The sequence below is a fragment of the Jaculus jaculus genome, chromosome 6, assembly GCF_020740685.1.
Source record: "Jaculus jaculus isolate mJacJac1 chromosome 6, mJacJac1.mat.Y.cur, whole genome shotgun sequence".
NCBI lineage: Eukaryota > Metazoa > Chordata > Mammalia > Rodentia > Dipodidae > Jaculus > Jaculus jaculus.
The window spans coordinates 38,107,440-38,127,884 of record NC_059107.1 but is presented as its reverse complement, the minus strand read 5'-3'; the positions used below and the strand labels follow the sequence as shown (position 1 = coordinate 38,127,884).

The 20,445-nt window shown below is 54.7% G+C and overlaps 1 protein-coding gene across 2 annotated transcripts in view; it reads left to right on the top strand.

Annotated features, from left to right (window-relative positions):
- Plxna1 (plexin A1) overlaps positions 1 to 19,366 on the top strand; it is a 42,013-nt gene extending 22,647 nt beyond the window's left edge. For both annotated transcript variants that reach the window (XM_004665125.2, XM_045153262.1), the window contains exons 15-31: positions 1,126 to 1,293; positions 1,476 to 1,569; positions 1,937 to 2,176; positions 2,259 to 2,402; positions 2,753 to 2,987; positions 4,093 to 4,235; positions 5,779 to 6,035; positions 6,270 to 6,336; positions 11,719 to 11,865; positions 11,958 to 12,117; positions 12,700 to 12,803; positions 13,105 to 13,201; positions 13,511 to 13,701; positions 13,871 to 14,040; positions 14,504 to 14,716; positions 14,808 to 14,958; positions 16,103 to 19,366. In XM_004665125.2, coding sequence (XP_004665182.2) covers positions 1,126 to 1,293; positions 1,476 to 1,569; positions 1,937 to 2,176; positions 2,259 to 2,402; positions 2,753 to 2,987; positions 4,093 to 4,235; positions 5,779 to 6,035; positions 6,270 to 6,336; positions 11,719 to 11,865; positions 11,958 to 12,117; positions 12,700 to 12,803; positions 13,105 to 13,201; positions 13,511 to 13,701; positions 13,871 to 14,040; positions 14,504 to 14,716; positions 14,808 to 14,958; positions 16,103 to 16,198 — 2,677 coding nt within the window. In that variant the 3' untranslated portion in view covers positions 16,199 to 19,366. The remainder of the gene's footprint in view (positions 1 to 1,125; positions 1,294 to 1,475; positions 1,570 to 1,936; positions 2,177 to 2,258; positions 2,403 to 2,752; positions 2,988 to 4,092; positions 4,236 to 5,778; positions 6,036 to 6,269; positions 6,337 to 11,718; positions 11,866 to 11,957; positions 12,118 to 12,699; positions 12,804 to 13,104; positions 13,202 to 13,510; positions 13,702 to 13,870; positions 14,041 to 14,503; positions 14,717 to 14,807; positions 14,959 to 16,102) is intronic.
- Positions 19,367 to 20,445: the final 1,079 nt, after the last annotated feature.

Here is a 20,445-nt window from a genome sequence, read left to right as displayed (position 1 = left end):
ACTGCAAACAAACTCCAGACATGGGCGCCCCCTTGTGCATCCGGCTAATGTGGGTCCTGGGGAATCGAGCCTCGAACCAGGCCTTGAACCGGGGTTCTTAGGCTTCACAGGCAAGCACTTAGCCACTAAGAAGGAGCCAGGCGTGGTAGTGTATGCCTTTAATCCCAGCACTCAGAAGGCAGAGGTAGGAGGATCGTCATGAGTTTGAGGCCACCCTGAGACTACATAGTGAATTCCAGGACAGCCTGGGCTAGAGTGAGACCCTATCTCAAAAAACAAAAAAACTAAGAAGGAAAAATGTACATCTTGACAAAAGCCCAGAGGTTTGAAGTGGGTAATTTTAGATTAGGAGTGATAACAGAACAGCCCTTAAAATATTTTCCTGTGGTAATTACTAGTTATCAGGCTAATCACTGGTATGTGCACCCTAGCTGTGGAGCCTCCACCGAGGAGATGGAACCAAGAGTCAGGGCATTGGCACAGGTGAAACCTGGCTTACTGCTCTTGGAGGTGACTTGTGACCCCATGCCCTATCCCAGCTCACTGTGTCTCCATCTAGCCTAAAGGCTGAGTGTTTTCCTCATCAGGGTCAGATGTGGGGGAAGGGGAGCTGATTTGTTCAATGCATTGTGGAGACTCACTCAGCTCAGGGCTTGGAGTGCTGGAGCTGGTGGCAGGGGTCAGGCCCGGAGCTTGGTTGCGTGGGCCTCCCGCAGCAATGTGCCGTCTGCAAAGTGAGCCTCCTCCTCCTCCTCAGCCTGCCTGGTGGCTTTGCTGTCTGGAGCTTTGCACAAGATAATGGCCTGGCCTGGGTCTCCTGAGAAAGCTGGCCACAGTCGGACCTCCCTCATTGTGCAGCAGTATTGCCCTGAGGAAAACAGGCTAGAGGTTAAGAGGCCTAGGAGAGGTATTGAGTCAAGTCCCACAGCCTAAACAGGCATGTGGGCAAGGCCCAAGAGGATTAGGGGTGAGAGAAGTTAACTAGGGCCCAGGGTAGGTCAGTGATCACCCTGACAGCCACCTGGAGGCAGGCCTGTGCCTTGCCCTTGGGAAGCCAAAGCACAGCTTGACATGAAGGAGAGCTTCCCATATCGGCATGCCACTTCACCACACCCTCATCCCTAGGAGGAACTCCCGTGAGATCCGTTGCCTAACACCCCCTGGGCAGAGCCCTGGCAGTGCCCCCATTGTCATTAACATCAACCGTGCCCAGCTCTCCAACCCTGAGGTGAAGTACAACTACACTGAGGATCCCACCATCCTGAGGATTGACCCTGAGTGGAGCATCAACAGGTAGGAGGCCATCGGAACCCATCCTAGAGCTCCTGACAGGACGTGCCCTGCTGAGCCCCACTTAGAGCTCCTGACAGGAGGTGTCGTGAGCCTTGGACCATAGACTCACTCGGGTGGGCTGTACATTCTGCTTGGACTTTGTAGGCCTAGTGCTTCTTCTGACTGACTCCTCCTTCCTCTAGTGGTGGGACCCTCCTAACCGTCACGGGCACCAATTTGGCCACCGTCCGTGAACCCCAAATCCGAGCCAAGTATGGAGGCGTTGAGAGAGTGAATGTGAGTCCACACCCTGAGCCAGCTGATTGCAACCCCTGCCTCACTCTGCCCTCCACACCAGGTCACCTGGACCTTGCCCTAAGCTGGGGCTCCTGCTGGTAATGCCCCTGCCTGCCACCTCCCCATGCCTGCCTGGCTGTCCTAAGGCCCCACGGAAGGGAGGTAGCAGCTGCCTGGGGTGGGCTCTGGCCCTGGGCGTCTGGCCTGCCTAGTCCTCAGTTTGCACTGGGAAAACATCTCAAGGACACCTCCCTGGTGTCTGAGCCAATCCTCACAAAAAACTGGTCCCCAATGTGAGATTGTTTTGGGGGCGGGGCCTAGCCTTCCTTGGGGTGGTTGGCCTATGGTCTTGCTGCCTATGTCCCAGAGCTGCATGGTGTACAACGACACTACCATGGTTTGCCGGGCACCGCCAGTAGACAACCCCACGCGCAGCCCACCGGAGATGGGGGAACGGCCTGATGAGCTGGGTTTCATCATGGACAATGTGCGCACACTGTTGGTGCTCAACAGTTCCTCCTTCGTCTACTACCCCGACCCTGTGCTGGAGCCACTCAGCCCTACTGGGCTGTTAGAACTGAAGCCTAGCTCCCCGCTCATCCTCAAGGTGGGTCTCAGCTCCTGGGATAGGGCAGACAGGGCTGGAAGGGAGGTTCTAGCACAACTTGGACTCATCCCACCCCTTGCAGGGCCGGAACCTCCTGCCACCTGCACCTGGCAACTCGCGACTCAACTACACGGTGCTTATTGGCTCTACACCGTGTATCCTTACCGTGTCTGAGACACAGCTGTTATGTGAGGCACCCAACCTCACAGGACAGCACAAGGTCACGGTACGTACCCCAGCCACCTTCCCAGGGAATTCATGTTACAGTCCAGCTATGGTTTCCTGCCTACCCTATTCTGACCATCTGACCCGCTCCTACCAAGGCCCCTTGACCACAACTCTCTCCAAAGGAGGCGAGCTCTAGTACAGGCTCAGCTCAGCCCTTGCTCATCTTCACATGTGATTTCCCACTACCACTGACCAACCCAGACATGTGCCCAGGGTTCCAGCATCCCATACTTGCCAGCCACTCTGGGTACCCATTGGTGGGATCCTGCCCACAGGCTGGGCTATTGGCAATAGCCTTGAGCTCCTAGTTTCTGGAAGCCCTTGAGCACCTCCATGCCCACTTGGCAGGTGCGGGCAGGTGGCTTCGAGTTCTCTCCGGGAATGCTGCAGGTCTATTCAGACAGCCTGCTGACACTGCCGGCCATCGTGGGCATCGGTGGGGGTGGTGGCCTCCTCCTGCTGGTCATCGTGGCTGTGCTCATCGCCTATAAGCGCAAGTCCCGGGATGCTGACCGCACCCTCAAGCGACTGCAGCTCCAGATGGACAACCTGGAGTCCCGTGTGGCCCTGGAGTGCAAAGAAGGTCTGCTGGGTCGGGGCAGGGCCCTGGGCAGCTGATTCCTCTGAGCCTAGTCTGGTGATGCTGTGCTTGGCTCCAGGGACAGGTGGCACTCTGGGCCTGCTGATGACGGGTCCAATCCACATATCTCATACTTAGCCCAACTTTGGGGAGTGTGCTACCTAACTTTGCCTCAGAATGGGCATAGAAGGTAGTGCCATCCCTAGGCGTTACATATGGGAGCAGAATAGCTAGGGCAAAGCCCATACAGTGCTAGTTCAGGTGCTTCTTCAGCCCAGGAGACCCAGGTGGACCCATGGTTGGGTGGACATGCTTGTCCACCTGCTTTGTGGGTGACCCTGGTGGAACAAGAAACAGTTTAAATTAGCCCAAACTAATGAGAGGAGGGGCCTCTGGCCCACCTCAGAGCCCTCACATGTGGAGGACTTGTGCATGGTGCCCTCTCTGCCATGCCAGCACATATGGCATGGTCTGTGCCAGAGAAGGAAACCAGGTGCCTGCACTTCCAGTGCTTCATCAGACCTGCCAGAAGCCCCCAGAACCCACCCCAGAGCCTGCCTGGTTCTTCTGACTTCTGATCAGATAGTCATGCCCTGGGCAGCTGGAGGGCTGATACTTCACAGCTCTGGAATGTTCTGTAGGACGTGTTGCTCTACTCCACTTCCTTTGTTCCTGAGAGAGGCTGGGGTCTGAGGTGGTGATGTTGAAGGGGCCTGATCATCACCACCTCAGCCCCATGATTTGCATAAAGCAATGGCTGGCATGGGTTTTGGAAGCCTGAAGACAGTGTTGGGACCTCCGTGGCTCTCACTCCTCACCTGGCCGTCCAGGCTCCCTCTCTTCCATAGGTGGAGGAAGCATTCCTGAACAGCTTCTCCCTCAGATATGAGGGGACAGATGGTCCTCCTTCCCACCAAGTATTGCCCTTGTAGTTGTTCTTGTCTTAGTAATCACATAGCAGCACATGAGGGAGAGGGGTTGTCTGTGTTAGAAATGGGGAGACTGAGACACAGGGAGGTGCAATGACCAGACATTGCAGGTGGGTTGGGGCTTTGGGAGGGCAGGTAGGCTTTGAGAGTGCTGCCCCTGACCCCATGCTGGGCCACAGCCTTTGCAGAGCTGCAGACAGACATCCATGAGCTGACCAGTGACCTGGATGGTGCCGGGATTCCTTTCCTTGATTATCGCACATATGCCATGCGGGTACTCTTCCCTGGCATCGAAGACCACCCTGTGCTCAAGGAGATGGAGGTAAGACCATCTGTCCAGCGGGCTCTGGGGGATGATATGCAGCCAGAGGGATTCAGTGTAGCCTTTGGGAGACAGACTGGGCCTGCAAGGTGCAGGGCACTGGGTGGAGACCTAGGTCAGGGTTAGCTCAAAGCCGGGGCCCTTAGCCTTAGGGCAGAGGCCTACCTGTGGTCCACTCCCCACAGTGCCTCAGGAGGCAGGAAGAGTGCTCCCTGGCCTGAAAGCATCAGGCCAAGCCCAAGCAAATCATCCTTTAATCTAGGTTCCTAGCACTTCCCCTATGGCTGGGCTATGTAGGGCTCCTTCCCACTCATCTGCCCAGGTCTCCTGGAGTGTCTATGTGCTGAGCTTTTCTGGGTAAGGTCACTGGATGATGCTGGCAGGTAGGTGTCCAACTGGAGTCCACGGTCACTCAGAGTGGGGCCTTCAGAGCTGAGCTCAGACCACCAGAGCCCAGGTCCCAGCCAGCAGCAGCAGGGAATGGCAAGATGCCTGCCACTCTGGCCCAGAGTACCTAGCACTGCACTCCTGGGCAGATCTATGACCCCTGCCATGTCCCTGTGAACAAGAAGTCACCAAGTCAAAGCTGGGCGTGGTGGCGCACACCTTTAATCCCAGCACTCAGGAGGCAGAGGTAGGAGGATCGCCAAGAGTTTGAGGCTGCCCTGAGAATATGTAGTGAATTCCAGGTCAGCTTGAACTAGAGTGAGACCCTACCTCGAAAATCAGAAAACAAACCAACAAAAAAAGTCACCAAGTCAAACTTGAATATGCCTTTCTATCACTCCAACTCATTTCCTTGTCCCCTAGGACTGCCATGATGCTGGGGCTCCTTGTCCTCCCTCTGTCATATCTCCTCCAGTGTTCCCATATGATGTGATTATATTCTGCCTGGTTCCTTTTGCTTATTGGCCTGGGTTGGGATCCAGGTATCACTGTATCCTCTTGGCACAGACTGGTGTGAACTTTGTCCTGACAAGTCTTGGTATGGATAAAAGAGAGAAAGAATCTGGAACCAACCATGCCTGCACTCCACCCTTCCCCATGACCATGCTGTGTGACTCTAGACATCAGTGTCCTTTATTATAGTTGTAAAGGCAAACTGAGACACTACGCCTTCTGGTACCTTGCAAACAGGCAGTGACATGAGCTTCCTCTGAGCTGTTGAAGCCAGGCTGGTCAAAGATCTGGCTGCAGAAGGTACAATAGAAGCAGGCCTCCTTACCCCACCCCACCAACAGCGCGGGTGACACTGTGCCATGTCTCCAGTGACAGTGGTTTCTTATAGGCAGGCCTTCATGCCCAAGCCTGTCTCAGTGGCAGTGGGGGTGGTGCTTTCATTGGTGCTCATCATTCTACCAAGGATGATTAAGCTTGAGGACTGACCTGTGCTGGCCCTGTGGAGTCAGGATCTGCCCTGCCCTGGCCTGACCTGTGCATATATGCCATGCCTGGACAGCTGCAGCACAGTGCAGGGTCTTTCCCCTGCCTCAGCCATGAGAGCTGTGTGGCCTGTGTTCTGAGCAGGCCTGTGTGCTCCCAGGTGCAGGCCAATGTGGAGAAGTCGCTCACGCTCTTTGGCCAGCTGCTAACCAAGAAGCACTTCCTGCTGACCTTCATCCGCACGCTAGAGGCCCAGCGCAGCTTCTCCATGCGTGACCGTGGCAACGTGGCCTCGCTCATCATGACGGCCCTGCAGGGTGAGATGGAGTACGCCACAGGAGTGCTGAAGCAGCTGCTGTCCGACCTCATAGAGAAGAACCTGGAGAGCAAGAATCACCCTAAGCTGCTGCTGCGGCGGTGCGCCTGCTGGGGCGGGAGGGGCGGGCGGGACAAGGCTGGGCCTCTTCACTAGCCACTGCCCTGTGTAGGCTCTAGGGGAAGGCCTGGGGTCTCTGTGGCAGCTGTACTATAGCCTACTGTGTCATCCTTTGAGTCCTGACTGGGTGGAGTTCTGTGGGAGACTGGGCATCTTGGGCCTGCTGGATAGTGGGAGTGATGCCACTCCGTCCTGTCTGCTGCTCTGTCCTATAGGACTGAATCGGTAGCAGAGAAGATGCTGACCAACTGGTTCACGTTCCTCTTATACAAGTTCCTCAAGGTAGGTGGGCCATGAGCAAGCATCCCAGCTAGGCCTCAGGCCATTGAACACTGGAGGGGAGGGTGGAGCAGGGCAGAGAATATTGCTGGGCTCTGGCCCACAGGTGAAGTACAAGGACCTGCACCAAGTAGGTCCCTGGCCGGGAGCCCTCCATGTGCTTGCTGGGAGAAGGAGACAGGATAGGTGTGGGCAGTGAGCAGAGAGGGCTGGCTATAGAACCAGTAGTTAGGAGGGTGTGTCTTGGGTGGCTAGAAGGATAAGGCTCTAGATATTTTCCTGGATGACCAGTGCACACATGAACAGCTGCCTAGGCCACACCAGTCCCAGCTCCATCCTCAGGCTCAGTGGGAGCTAAGCAGAGTCTCTGGATCTCAGACCCATCAACTGTGGGGTCTTCTCACTATAGAGGGTACCAGGACCTGGCCACAGAGGAGGCTACCTGGTGGGCCAGTCTTCTGCTCCAGGAGGGTGCCAGATTGGCTCTGGCCTGCTCTTCCCTATGTCTGATCACTACTCGGCCACATGAGCCTCCAAGCAGCTCCATACTCACTGGGGAGGGTGCACAGACCAGGGTCTTCTGCCTGCATCTGGTCCACACAGGCCAGGAGGAAATGTGGCTCCATTCCTCCCTCTCCCAAGTGCTGGTCCTGGCTTCTTCCTGCCACACAGCTTTGCCTTTTTCAGAGTCCTGTAGTAGAATTCTCATGGTATACACAGCGTTGTCAGAGTGGCTTCTAGCCATGGGCTTGAATTCCTTTATCTTTCATGGCTTGACAACTGATTTCCCTCTTTCTCTCTCTCTCTCTCTCTCTCTCTTCCCCCTTCCCCCTCTCCCAGTGTGTGTGTGTGTGTGTGTGTGTGTGTGTGTGTGTGTGTGTAATGCATATACTTGCATGCGCACAGGGCCTCTTGCCACTGCAGACAGACACCAGATACTTGGGCTACTTTTTGTGCCCAGCTTATGTGGACAGCTTAGAAATTAAACCTGACCTGGCAGGTTTTGTAAGCAAGTGTCTTAACTGCTGAGCCATCTTCCCAACCTTCAGTTGACCTTTGTATGTGGATTTGGAGATCTGAACTCAGGTCCTCACCTTGCTCAATAAGCATTTTACCCACTGAGCCATTTCCCCAGATGATAACTAATCTCTTTTTAGCATGACATAGGCATAGTTTTTTCATACTGTGATTAAGATACACATAATACAAAATTCACCATCTTAACATGTTATTTCATGCCCATTTAAAACATTTATTTATTTATTTGATTGACTGAGAGAAAGAGAGGCAGAAAGAGAATGGGTGCACTGGGGCCTCCAGCCACTGCAAACGAACTCCGGACACGTGTACCCCCTTGTGCATCTGGCTTACGTGGGTCCTGGGGAATTGAACGGGGCTCCTTTGGCTTTGCGGGCAAATGCCTTAACCTCTAAGCCATCTCTTCAACCCTTTATACCCATTTTCTTTTTAAGACAAAGCCTCACTGTGTAGCCCTGGCTGATACGGAACTCGTGATCCTCCTGTCTGAGCCTCACAATTTAAGTGATCATGCTAAAGTGTGTGGTTCATTGTATTAATTGTCAATAGTGTGCAATTCTTACCACCACCTGCACAACTCTGCATTTTGTGAAACTAAAATCTGTCCCTGTGAAACACACTCTGTCCCCCTCCTCCACCACTGGCAGCCACCACACTACTTTCTGTAGGTTATGAGATTTGACTCTAGGATGTCCTCTAGGAGGAATTGTCCAGACTTCCTAGACTAACCTGGAATTCAGTATATAACTCAGTCTAGCCTAAAAGTCAGTGAACTTCTTACTTCAGCCTCAGACACCAAACCCAGCTCTCTAGTATGTCTTTGTGTGACAGGCTTATCTGGCTCAATATGACATGGCTGCTGCCCCATGTCCATTGGCAGACACATTGCGGTCTCCAAGGCTCCTCCATGTTCACTGTGCCTTCTCTGGTTTCAGTTGTCTGAGGTCAGCTAGTCTGGAAACACCCAGTGGAAAACTGGAGACAACATGAGTATCAAATTGTGAGCCTTGCTGAGAGCCATGAGAACCACTGTGGTCTCTCCAGAGTGTTTGCCCTGTGCACTATACCTGCCTGTTGGTCATAATAGTTGTCACCTTGGCTGTCACATTATCAAAGGGCTTAGGTCCACATGGCCCTCACTTTTTAAATTTTATTTTATGAGAAGAGAGCGAGAGAAAGGGAGAAATAGTGTGCCAGGACCTTCGGCCACTGATATTAAACTCCACGTGGGTCCTTGCACACTTGCATCACCTTGTGCATGTGGCTTGTGTGGGATCTGGAGAATCGAACCTTTGGCTTTGCAGGCAAGCACCTTACCCACTAAGCCATCTCTTCAGCCTGGCCCTTACTTTTTTTTTTTTCAAGGTAGGGTCTCACTCTAGCTCAGGCTGACCTGGAATTCACTATGGAGTCTCAGGGTGGCCTTGAACTCATGTTGGTCCTCTTACCTCTGCTCCTGAGTGTTAAAGGTGTGTGCCACCACACCCAGCTGGCCCTCACTTTTAATAGCAGCCCTGACGTCAGTCTTGGGAGACTGACAGTTCCAATATACCAGAAAAAGCTGCAATGGGCTTCTTCAAGTGGAAACTCTTGACTTGAGAAAAGAAACCACATGCTGAGGTGGCTGATGACTGTGTTAAGAAGGAGTCATCTGCGAAATGAAGGAGAAAGGAATCAGTTCCAGTTTGTCCATCTTACCTCAAACGTCAGAAGTCTTAAGCACAGTGTGGGATACCTTCCAGGGCAGGTAGAAGAGCAACAAGCCGTGCTGTGACCAGGGGCCACAGGTGCTCTGGAGGCTTTGAGTTGAAACAGGTGCCACAGGCCCTGTGCTGCAAGTGGGCCATTTGTACTTTCTCAAGTAGGCTTGGGCCCCACAGGAGGAAATTAGATTTACGAGGATTTGGTCCTGTTGGAAGGCTGAGGGGTCTTCAGTATCCTGAAGTCCTCCCCTCCACTAATACAGGGGATCGAAATAGAGGGTGGGATAGTGACTTTCCCTTAAGTTACTGTCTTTGCTTGCTGTGCTCCTGTTATGATGCACTTCTAGAAGGGTGAACCAGGGTGACCAGGCACACTCGTTTTTAATGTAAGATGTGCTACCTTGTCCTGTAAGAATGGGCATGCTGGTTCCACGTCCAGAATTCCTGCGCAGGCATAGTGACCCTTGCCTCATTAGGCTTTCCCACCTTTGCCAGTGTGATAAGCGCGTAGTAGTAGCTTACTATGGTAACTGACACTTAACAAGTTGAGTGTCTTGCTTAATGGGCCACTTTTTTTCTTTGAAACTGCATTTGCAAATCCCCCCTTTTTTTTTAATCCTAGGCATGTTTTTCTAAGGTTAATTCTTTCAGTATATGATAGGATTTTTGTCTCGTTTGTTTTTTTTTCAAGGTAGGATCTTGCTTGAGCTAAGGCTGACCTGTAATTCACTATGTAGCTCAGGCTGGCCTTAAACACATCAATCCTCCTACCTCTGCTTCTCAAATACTGAGATTAAAAGTATGTTGCACTACGCTAGCAGAATATTTTTTGGTTTGTTTGTTTTTAAATATCAGCTCCTTTGTTAGCTAAGAAGTGACTTTTACTTGTGGGTGGTGTAAGGTTGGGATCTGTCTTGGTTTTTCCCACCAAAGAGGAAGCAATATCCGGCCATGGTACCTTGAGCTCCTTGTGTGGTCTTTTATGTGGAAAAACTTTTTGTTGAGTCTGTTTGCATTTTCACATAGGGCTAAAAGGAATCTAAGGTCCTCTCTTACCCTTGTCAGAGGACAGGAAACTGAGGCCCAGAGAAGGAAGGGCCTTGAGCCTGGGGGCTTCATTCCTGGTCTCTAATTGTGGGAAGGGCTGCTGGAAGCAGTGGCTGGGGCTGGCAAGGAAGCTGCCTCTTGGGTCAGGAGTGAGCCAGCTTGACTTGGGCCGAGACATATTTGAGAAGCTTTGGCTTTTAAACAGAAGTTGTATCAAGGTTGAAGGGATCTGAATTCCAATCCTGGTCTCTGGTTATGTGCTGTGTTGTATCCTCTGACCTTCAGAGGCTATAGCTCCACTCCTTTGACCTGCGAAGTCCAGGCCTGGGAATCTGGAGCAGAAATCTGATTTGGGGAAACCATGATAGGTTCTGCACCCTTTGTCCCTCTATCAGGATGGTATCTGCAGGTAGAGGCATATGATGGCTCTACGTCCTGACTCTCCCTGCCTCCTCCTTGGCCGACTTAATTAAGCCAACTTTGCAAATGAAACATAATCTCAAAGACAGGCATGTTGTTGGAAGGTCTCAGGATGATCTGTGCTCATGAAGGTTCCTTAGCAGCTGTCTCTTTAATTACTGCAGATGTTAACGAGGTGCTGGAGCATCTGGTTACAGGGGTAGAGCCACTGTGGCTGGCCAAAGGTAGTGGAGGCAGGGCTGCCTGAGCCTGCTGTCTGCCTGGGCACTGTCACCCCTAAACCTGCAGAGACCTCAGCTTGGGCCCTGGTGGACCTTCACCCGCACTGAGCACAGCCGGCAGCACTGGCCATCAGGGGCAGGCCCTGAGGCTGACAGGCCAGGATGGGCTTCGACCGGCTGCTTTCCTCCCCTTGCTGAATGCCATGAAGTTTTCCTCGGATGTCTTGGTGTTCATTTGGTTCACTCAGTAATGTCTGCTCCCTTCTCCCCCTGGCTCCTGCCATAGCCCTCAAAACTTCCAATGCATCTCTGCCCAGAAGGGTGGAGGAGGGGTCCTGACTGTAGGGACAACAGGTGCAAAGGCCCCGTGGGACCTGGAGGTGGCCCTCATGGCTGCAGTATGGGGAACTGTAAGGCAGTGGTTGGAAGTAGGGGTCCTTGCTAAGTGCCATGGGGTGACCCCTCTAGTGCCCCACACCTTCACACCTGACTTGTAGGCTCCTGTGCTCTCAGTGCTGCAGAGCCTCTGGGGTCGGTGCACTTGCATTGATGATGGTAACAAAGATGTGTTCTACAGTGGTCCTAGCCCCTGCTGGGTGGTCCCTAGACATCTAGCCAGTCATGACCACACCCGGTCTGGAGCAGGACTTCTTGGATGAGCTTTATCTTGAATTGACTCTGGAAATCAGGGATGGAGCAGAGGTCACCATAAAGGCTGCAAGCTTCAGTCCACTGGCCTCTGTCCTTTTGCCATGAACTTGTTGGCCACTTGCTCTGACCCTATTCTTGGTGCCTCCTGGCTCGCAGTGTGTGAAGGAATTCCAGAAGGGTGTCGCTAGCACTGGCTCTAAGGACAGGCTTGCCTCCTAAGAGGAAGTAGGGGTATTGATGGTCTATTAGATAGCCCCAGGATGCCTCAGGTCCTGGCTGGGCCTCATGCCTCACTGTTCCCATAGGAGTGTGCAGGAGAACCACTCTTCATGCTGTACTGTGCCATCAAGCAGCAGATGGAAAAGGGCCCCATTGACGCCATCACGGGTGAGGCGCGCTATTCCCTGAGCGAGGACAAGCTCATTCGGCAGCAGATTGACTACAAGATGCTGGTGAGCTGGGTGTGGCCTCCCATCCTGGCCTTACCCCATCCTAGTCATCCCTGGTGTGATGGGCTGACACTCCCATGCCTTCATCTCCACAGACCCTCAACTGTGTGAACCCTGAGAATGAGAATGCACCTGAGGTGCCCGTGAAGGGGCTGAACTGTGACACTGTGACACAGGTCAAAGAGAAGCTTCTGGATGCTGTGTACAAGGGTGTGCCCTACTCGCAGCGACCCAAGGCTGGGGACATGGATTTGGGTGAGTGGTGGGCAGTGGACTAGAACAGGGTCTGGCACTGTTTTGAGAGATTACATGTGGTAACCAAAGGGGCTGAGTATGTCCAGAAGCCCTAGGGGACAGGACCTTGGTGCTGGCTATCCTGATAGTGGGGATACTGTAGAAGTAGAGGGTCTGCAGGAGAGAAGAACGGTGGGGTGGGATCTACAGGCCAGGATGTGGCTGCTACTCTGCTAGGGTGGGTTCAAGCCAGAGCTGAGTGGCCTCTGCCTTGTGGGCAGTTGGAGTCCATGGAGGACCCGAGTGGAGGTGGAATAGAACTCAGATGTGGCTAGAGAGGCTGGGTCAGGACCATCAAGGAGGACCTGAAACCTAGGACAGGCAGTGGCCACAGGACAGAGGCTCAACTCTTAGGCCAGTGTGGGGAGGGGCCTCGCCTGTTCATGCGTTCCAGGCCCTTTCCCAGGTACCCGTCAGGCTTCTCCCTACCACCCTGTGTGCTAGTGGAATGATGAGCTAGGACAAGAGGAAAGAGGAGGGAGGCTGCCTCCAGGGACCGGGACAGGAGGAGGAACGCTACCTCCAACCCCCTGCTTCCCACAGAGTGGCGCCAGGGCCGCATGGCACGCATCATCCTGCAGGACGAAGATGTCACCACCAAGATTGACAATGACTGGAAGAGGCTGAACACGCTGGCCCACTATCAGGTGACCACACCATCTGGGGACTCCATCCCTCCCTGCCCACTGGGTGGGCTTTGCTGCTCCCCAGACTACAGGTGCTGGGTGCCGGTTTCCAGAAGCCCAGCCTGGGACTGGTATGAGTGTTGAGGAAAGGAGGCAGGTCACACATGTTGATGGTCCCAGGTCCTCACCAGTGAAGGTGCAGTATCTGCCCTGTAGCTGTCCATGGAAGAGGCTCAGAGTGACAAGGGCCCAAACCAGGGACATCTTTAGGTCCTGACAGGATGTGCTGGGCAACTCACTGGATCTGCTCCTCTGCCTGCAGGTGACGGATGGCTCATCAGTGGCATTGGTGCCAAAGCAGACTTCTGCATACAACATCTCTAACTCTTCCACCTTCACCAAGTCCCTCAGCAGATATGGTAAGAGACTGGCAGGGTGGAGCAAGTGTGCAGTGGGCCTGGCAGGGTGCCACTCCTCAGGCTCTGCTATAGCAGGTCCATTGCCAAGAATGAGGGTACATGGCCGTGGCATGTCACTGGGCTCTTGACCTCTCCTTCCAGTTCTGGAGATGTTGCCCTCTCCCTAAAGCCTGCACCCAAGCTCCCTCTTGTTGTCCTGACGGCCACAGTGGCCATCATCCCCAGTACCCCTGGAAGGCATAAGGGCATTCCAGCTTACCATGAGAAAGCTGGGTGCAGTGGGCTGTGGCTGATGAGCTGTCTCCACAGAGAGCATGCTGCGTACAGCCAGCAGCCCTGACAGCCTGCGCTCACGCACACCCATGATTACGCCTGACCTGGAGAGTGGTACCAAGCTGTGGCACTTGGTAAAGAACCATGACCACCTGGACCAGCGTGAGGGTGACCGTGGCAGCAAAATGGTCTCGGAGATCTACCTGACACGGCTGCTCGCCACCAAGGTAGACCTGAGGGTGAATACTGGCATGCCAGGCCTCCAACTGAGACGCTCAGTTCAAACAAGCCCCTTAGCAGCCCTGTTTCTGGGGCACCTCCAAGGGTCACCCATGAGGTTAGCACCTTCCCCTGCCTTCCAGGCAGCCATAAAGCTGTCTGTGCCTTGCCCCACAGGGGACGCTACAAAAGTTCGTGGACGACCTGTTTGAGACCATCTTCAGCACAGCGCACCGTGGCTCGGCCCTGCCATTGGCCATCAAGTACATGTTCGACTTCCTGGATGAGCAGGCTGACAAGCATCAGATCCATGATGCTGACGTTCGCCACACCTGGAAAAGCAACTGGTGTGTGTGGTGGGGCTGGTGCTGAGTGCAGGTTGTTCCCTTGGCCTTCCCAGTTGCCAGGGATCTCTGAGGCAGAGGGTGGGGCACAAAGGGTGGGCCTCTAGGCTTGTGTCCCTGGGCTGAACCTGAATCGGGGGTTCCCACACAGGAGCATGAGTGTGAGCCACCATATAGGCCTCAGGGATGGTGACAGTGTTCCATGGGCCGTGAGGGTCCCTGGTCTGCCTGCCCTGCCTGTGTGTGATCACATGTGTCAGCATGTATGTGACCACCTGCATACATACCTAGGCATGTGGAGGATGCTGTGTGGAAGGCCCTGGGTGGTGGGGCACTTCACCATTTAGGCCTCCATTTCTTACCCACGTGGACATTAACCACCTTGCTGGAGGTCAGCGCCTCCTGTTAAGAAAGGGGTTGCGGTTCAGAGGGGTCCTCTGAGCACCCCGGGCCTGCTCACCCACAGCCTGCCCCTGCGCTTCTGGGTGAATGTTATCAAGAACCCACAGTTCGTGTTCGACATCCACAAGAACAGCATCACGGACGCCTGCCTGTCGGTGGTGGCCCAGACCTTCATGGACTCCTGCTCCACATCGGAGCACAAACTGGGCAAGGACTCGCCCTCCAACAAGCTGCTCTATGCCAAGGACATCCCCAACTACAAGAGCTGGGTGGAGAGGTGGGTGGGCCACGGGGACTGGGGGACTGGGCTGTAGGCAGGTGGGCAGGCTCCATGACCCCACTCCATCCACCCTGCCACCTCCTGGCAGGTACTATGCCGACATTGCCAAGATGCCCGCCATTAGCGACCAAGACATGAGCGCCTACCTGGCCGAGCAGTCCCGGCTGCACCTGAGCCAGTTCAACAGCATGAGTGCCCTGCACGAGATCTACTCCTATATCGCCAAGTACAAGGACGAGGTGAGCCCCACTCCCATTGCTGCTGGGTCTTCCTGCATCTTGGAACTGTCCTGGCCCTTGCTTTTGCCTCTGCATCTGATAATCCCCCTAGGCTCACAGCAGGCATGGTGGCTGCATCCCAAAGTGGAGAGCTGTGTGTCTTGGGTAACTGGCCCTGCCTGTTAAAGGGTTTATTGGTTTGGGTGATGTTTCCAGGGTTGGGAAATTATTTCTTTCCTGTCTGGTGACTTGGAATGAAGAAGCTGCAAGGGACCTCTTATCTGCACATGGAGCTGGAGCCCTGTGACTCATCTCCTGAGGGAGATCAGCCAGGCTAGTACTGACGTGGATGCACAGTCCCAGAGATGGAACAGGAACAGGCGTGGCCAGTGCTGAGGCACTGAGGCAGGAGTGAGCTAGGCAGGCTGAGGTCCAGGGAACTACATGTCTGAGCCAGAGCCAACCTAGGAAGGGTGAGGGATGCTCAAAGGCCTGGGCATCCTAAGTGTGCAGGAGGTGGGAATCTCAGAAACCCTGAGTGTTAAAGAAACTGTAAGGCTGTGGTCTGCCAGCTGAGCTGAGCCAACAAGGCATCATGGCCTGGATGCTGACTGGCAGCCTAGCCTGACTGTATGTAAGGAGGCTTGCAGGAGGCAGTGGAGATGTGGGCTCAGCAGGTCCAGGGGCGGGGGAGGTGCCAGGTCAGACCTGGAGGGGCCTTTGGGCTGAGATAGGTGAGAGCAGAGGAGAGGACAGCAAGCTTGGACTCCCTCCCACATGTGCTGAAGTGTGGTAAGTCAGGTGGCCAGAAGTGGGGGTGTGATCCTCAGGCAGACAACCCCAGAGGGCTGGAACCTCAGCAGCAGGGGTGAATTGTGATAAAACTGCAACAGAGGACAAAGAGTGGAGCACTACGCACAGTAACCTGGGAGTGAGTGAGCAGGATCAATAAGAGGCCAGAGCCTGCTGATTGGGAGGACCAGGGTTATGTAGGGAGCTCATCCTAGGATATTAGGCTCAGGTGCAGAGCCCAGTTTCCACAGCTGGGGAGAGTTGGGATCGAGTCTCCACTGTCTGCTCCTAGACCTTGCCATGTCACACAGAGTGTGCTGGATCCAGCACAGGCCTATGAGTGGCCAGCCCTGTGCCTTGTCGCGCCCCACAGATCCTGGTCGCGCTGGAGAAGGACGAGCAAGCGCGGCGGCAGCGGCTGCGGAGCAAGCTGGAGCAGGTGGTGGACACGATGGCCCTGAGCAGCTGAGCCCTGGCAGTGACACCAGCAGAAGGCAGAGCCGGAGGCCAGCAGAAGGGACCCCAGCAGACAGCCTTGGCCCACCTGAGCAGAGTACTGGGCACCAGGGCTGCAGCCCGTGTCCTGGCCCTCCCCTTCATCTCTTTGTGTGGTGGGTCACTTGGTTTTATTGCTGCGATGTGCTGGCTCCTGCCGAGCCACCTCAGTTCCCTGGGCTTCCTGCTTGGGGCTAGGAGAGCATAGCATAGTTTGTCCTGTCCAGGACTTTTGCTGCTTGGCAAGAGCTGCTGGTGGCCTTTATGGGAGAATGAAGTGGCCTCTGAAGGGCTGAGACTGAAGGCCAGGGCCTCCAGAGGGAGGGGCAGCCAGCCTGGCCTGTCCCTGTGAGGCCAGAGTGAGTGGCTGGATATGCCTGCAGCTCCTGGCTTCCCTAGCACCTCCAGCAGGTAGAGTCTAAGGGTCTTGGCCCAGTCAGCAGCCAGAGAGGGGAAGAGAGGCAAAATGGCCAGGCCTGGGTGCGATGAGCCACAACCTGGGCCCATCCCACCAGCCTCTCCGTCCAGTACCCTGTGCTCGCCACCTACTGCCGCCACCACCCTGATTCACCGCGTGCTCTGCGCGGCCGAGGCCGGAGTGCTCTGTCCTCCTACAGGGAGAGGCCCCACTCCTCTCCTATGGAGGGGCTATAGACCTCGCTCCCAAGTGACTCATGGATGGACTAGGCGACCCCTCTCTGTCCTCAGGGCTGTGCCTCTGGGAGCTTCCAGGCCTGGGGCTCCGTGTCACAGGGGGCATGTTCCCATTATTTATTCCCCACCTCCTACTCCCGTCTTAGGCCTGCAGCTGCCCGCAAGGGTGAGCTGTTTTCCCACAGTGGAGCTCCAGGGACAGCCAGCCATCTCCTCTGCCCTCCCTGCCCCCGACACCCCCCAGTGGCTTCCAGCCTGACATCTCAGCATCCTGGTCCCTCTAGAATGGTGGGGCACCCAGGGACTGCTTTGAAGGGAACAAGAAGTCCTGCTGCACTCTGCTGGGGGGCAGGGCCCCTCTGCCACCCTCCTGGCTGTGGACAGACCTGAGGAACTGGAGGGCAGCTGTGTCTACCTTTGCCCTCGGTGAGCAAGAGAACACATTTTTAATGGACCCTGTACATATATATGTATGTATGTATATATATATATATGTGTGGCCCCAGTCCCAGTGGGGTGCTGTACAGTTACCCAAGGGAGAGACGAGGGAAGGCGGTTCAGGAGAAAACCCAGGCAGCAGAAGAGCAAAGCCAGAGGGTCCTGGATCCAGTGCCTGACTGGTGGCCGCCCTCTGCTTCCCACTGAAGGAGCCACTGCCGCCCAGGGCTTCTGGGTGTGTAGGGCTGTGGATCTGCATGACTGTGCTAGCGTTTAGTCTGAGTTGAACTTTTCAAACTGCAAGTGTTGAATACTAGAGGTGGTTAGACCCTTTTTTTATGTTTTTTAAATTAACCTGTCCCTTGGAAAAGCAAATGAATGGCCCATCCCCTTTTCAAGTTCACTTTTTCAATGGTACTAAAGATTCTAATGGACCTTAAGGGACAGCTAACTGTGGCCAAGCCCAGCCTCAGTGCCAGGGACAGCATATCCATGCTCACAGGCTGCTGGCCTTGAAGTCCCTCCCCTCTAAGTATTGTGAGCCAGATGGGACATGGTAGAGGTCAGATTAGAGTTGTGCCCACGGGTCTCTGGGGCTGATGAACTGACTCAGGGAGCCCCTTCCTCATGGACACACCACGGGGCTTGGGCACCCTAGCCAGCCCCGGCCTTGCCCATGTGGCTCATTCCCAGAGCCAACACAGCCCAGGGCTGAGGCCAATCAGTCTGGATATACCTGTTTCTTGGTAGCCCCTGGTGTTGCCTAGGATTTCTATCTCTGGGCATATTCCCCCCCCCTCACCAATTTCTCTGGGCCATGCCTGGGTAGGAGCCTCAGTTTCCCCCAAAGTCTTCCCTGGATGCTGGCTTCAAATGGAAGCCCCTAGTTCTTCCAGTTCTGCCTGGGCCACACAGCAGCTTTTCGGCCTGACTGCCTTCACAGTCCAGCCCCACATGCCCTGCCCATGGCCTCCAGGCGCCTGCAGACCAGCCTCTGCCCTGCCAGGCTACCTGGTCCTTGCAGGTGCCATGGGTAGAGCTGGAGCACTGCAGGGTGTCTGTTCATTAGCACTTTAGGGATCTGTTTACACGCGAGCTGACGCCGTTTTTGGCACCGTCTACCTAGCATATGAGGCAGGCCTCCAGGCGTCACCTTCCTGCCAGTCCTGGACTTACATTAGTTCTCAAGGGCCTTCCACCTCTGGCATCCTGTGAGCTCAGTCCATGCACCTGCCCTTGGCCTCCCTCCTGCCAGGGACTTTGCTCTGGCCTCAGTGTGGTCTGGGGTCCTGGGCCCTGGCCAAAACTGAGGTTGGAGCCCATCATGCACTGGATGATGGTGAGGTTTCCTAGACCCACAGAGCTGGTCAAGCGACACTCCAACTGGCCTGGCACCGACAGTGTTAGCATTGCCGTCCTGCCTTGGGCCCCATTCCTCAAGGCCCTTCCCACCTATCTGGCATGTCCTTCCCTACATCCAGACTCAGGAGTGCCTAGGTGCCTGGCCTCCACATGCCTTGGGCTTGCCCTGTGCTCCCAGACTGCCCTGCCTTTCCCGTAGCCAGAGGGACCTTGTTGGATGGTAGGTACCTGAGGTTCCCCAAGAGGCACAGCATTGAGTCCAAGGCATGGGCCAGCAGCCTCTTTGCACAGATGAGCCCATTCACCACCTCCACCCTGGTCCCCCAGGCACGGGCCAGCAGTATCTGCTTAGGGCTCAGCCACTACCCACCCCAGTCCCCAGTCTTGGATCTGGTGGCTCATGTCGGTGCTACCCAAGCTAGAGTAGATATATTTAGAGAAAGAGATATTTTTAAGATGAAGCCCACAATTAGCTGTCCTTTAATGCCACAAAAAACCCCCTCCCAAAAGAACGGTCCCTTGGATGGTCTGAGCTGACTGAGCCTGGTCATTGCTTCTCAGGAAGCAGCAGGGCAGATGTGCTCAGCCCTCAGATGTGTAAATACACGGCTATTTCCTATTTTACGGTTCTTCAGATTTAGTACTTGTAAATAAACACATTAAGGAGAGAGTAAACATTTTTGCTAAAGCTCCTGGCTTCAAGTTTTCCTTGCTAGGCGGGGTCAGTGGGTGTGACCTGGAGGCAAAGGCTGGGGAGGTGCAAATCAGACCTCTCGGCAAAGCACCTCGGGCAGAAGGGGCCCCGGGTGTGCTAGTGCTGGGGACTTCATGTGGGAAACAGTGACAACGGTACCAGAGAACGGAGCAGGACATCTGGACCGTCTGTGTTCAGGTGACCCAAGTGACTTGACTCTTATCTTAGATTAAAATTTCCAGTGCCCACCCCCCCAACTCATGTGCACACCCATCAGAGTAGAGGATGGTGGCAGGAATCTCGGGTGGGCTGCATGACCAGCACCTTGTGCTGTTCCTTGCTGAGAGCCCACCATTACCACAGGCAGGAATCCTGGGGTTTTATTACTTAAAAACAGATTCTGGCCCCAAGACCTGGGGCCATCCAGAAGCCCATGGCTAACGCGCATAGGTGACCTAGGCTGTGGCCTTCAGACCTACCTTGCACACGAGGGACTGGCAGTGTGTTTGGGTGCTCAGCTAGGGAGCCCCTCTAGCCAGCCAGACACTGAGGAGCCCGGCATGGGAATGGTCAAGAGCTTCCTGCAGGCTCTACTGCCACAGCTTTGCTCCAGACCCCTGGTGCCAAGCATCATGCATAGTTCATGGCCTGGGCTGCCTCTCCAAGAGGGTACCAGGGGTGGTTTGGTTCCTGTACTCCAGGCAGGACTGAGGCATTAAGGCCTGGTAACTGTGCCTCCTGATCCTTCATCCACAGCACTGCTAGGGGTGCAAGCTTGCTAGTCCTCTAGTGGCCCTAAGGGAGTGGAAGTTCTAGACTTCAAGCACCCCACAGGCTACACTGGCCCCTGAGGGTCAGTCCCATTCATTCCTGGGCTTCTGGCTTCTGACAGCAGCCCATAAATCACACTGAGTCCTCTGCTCCCAGCCAGTGGCAGCCTTGGTGACTGGCTCTGACCAGCTCGATTACGAAAATAAAATCAGTGTAATCACCATGAAATTGCATGGGAAACAGATTCAGCAAACTTAGCCTGTTTGGGGTGTGATGTCTGTTATTGTCACTGGGGTCCTTCC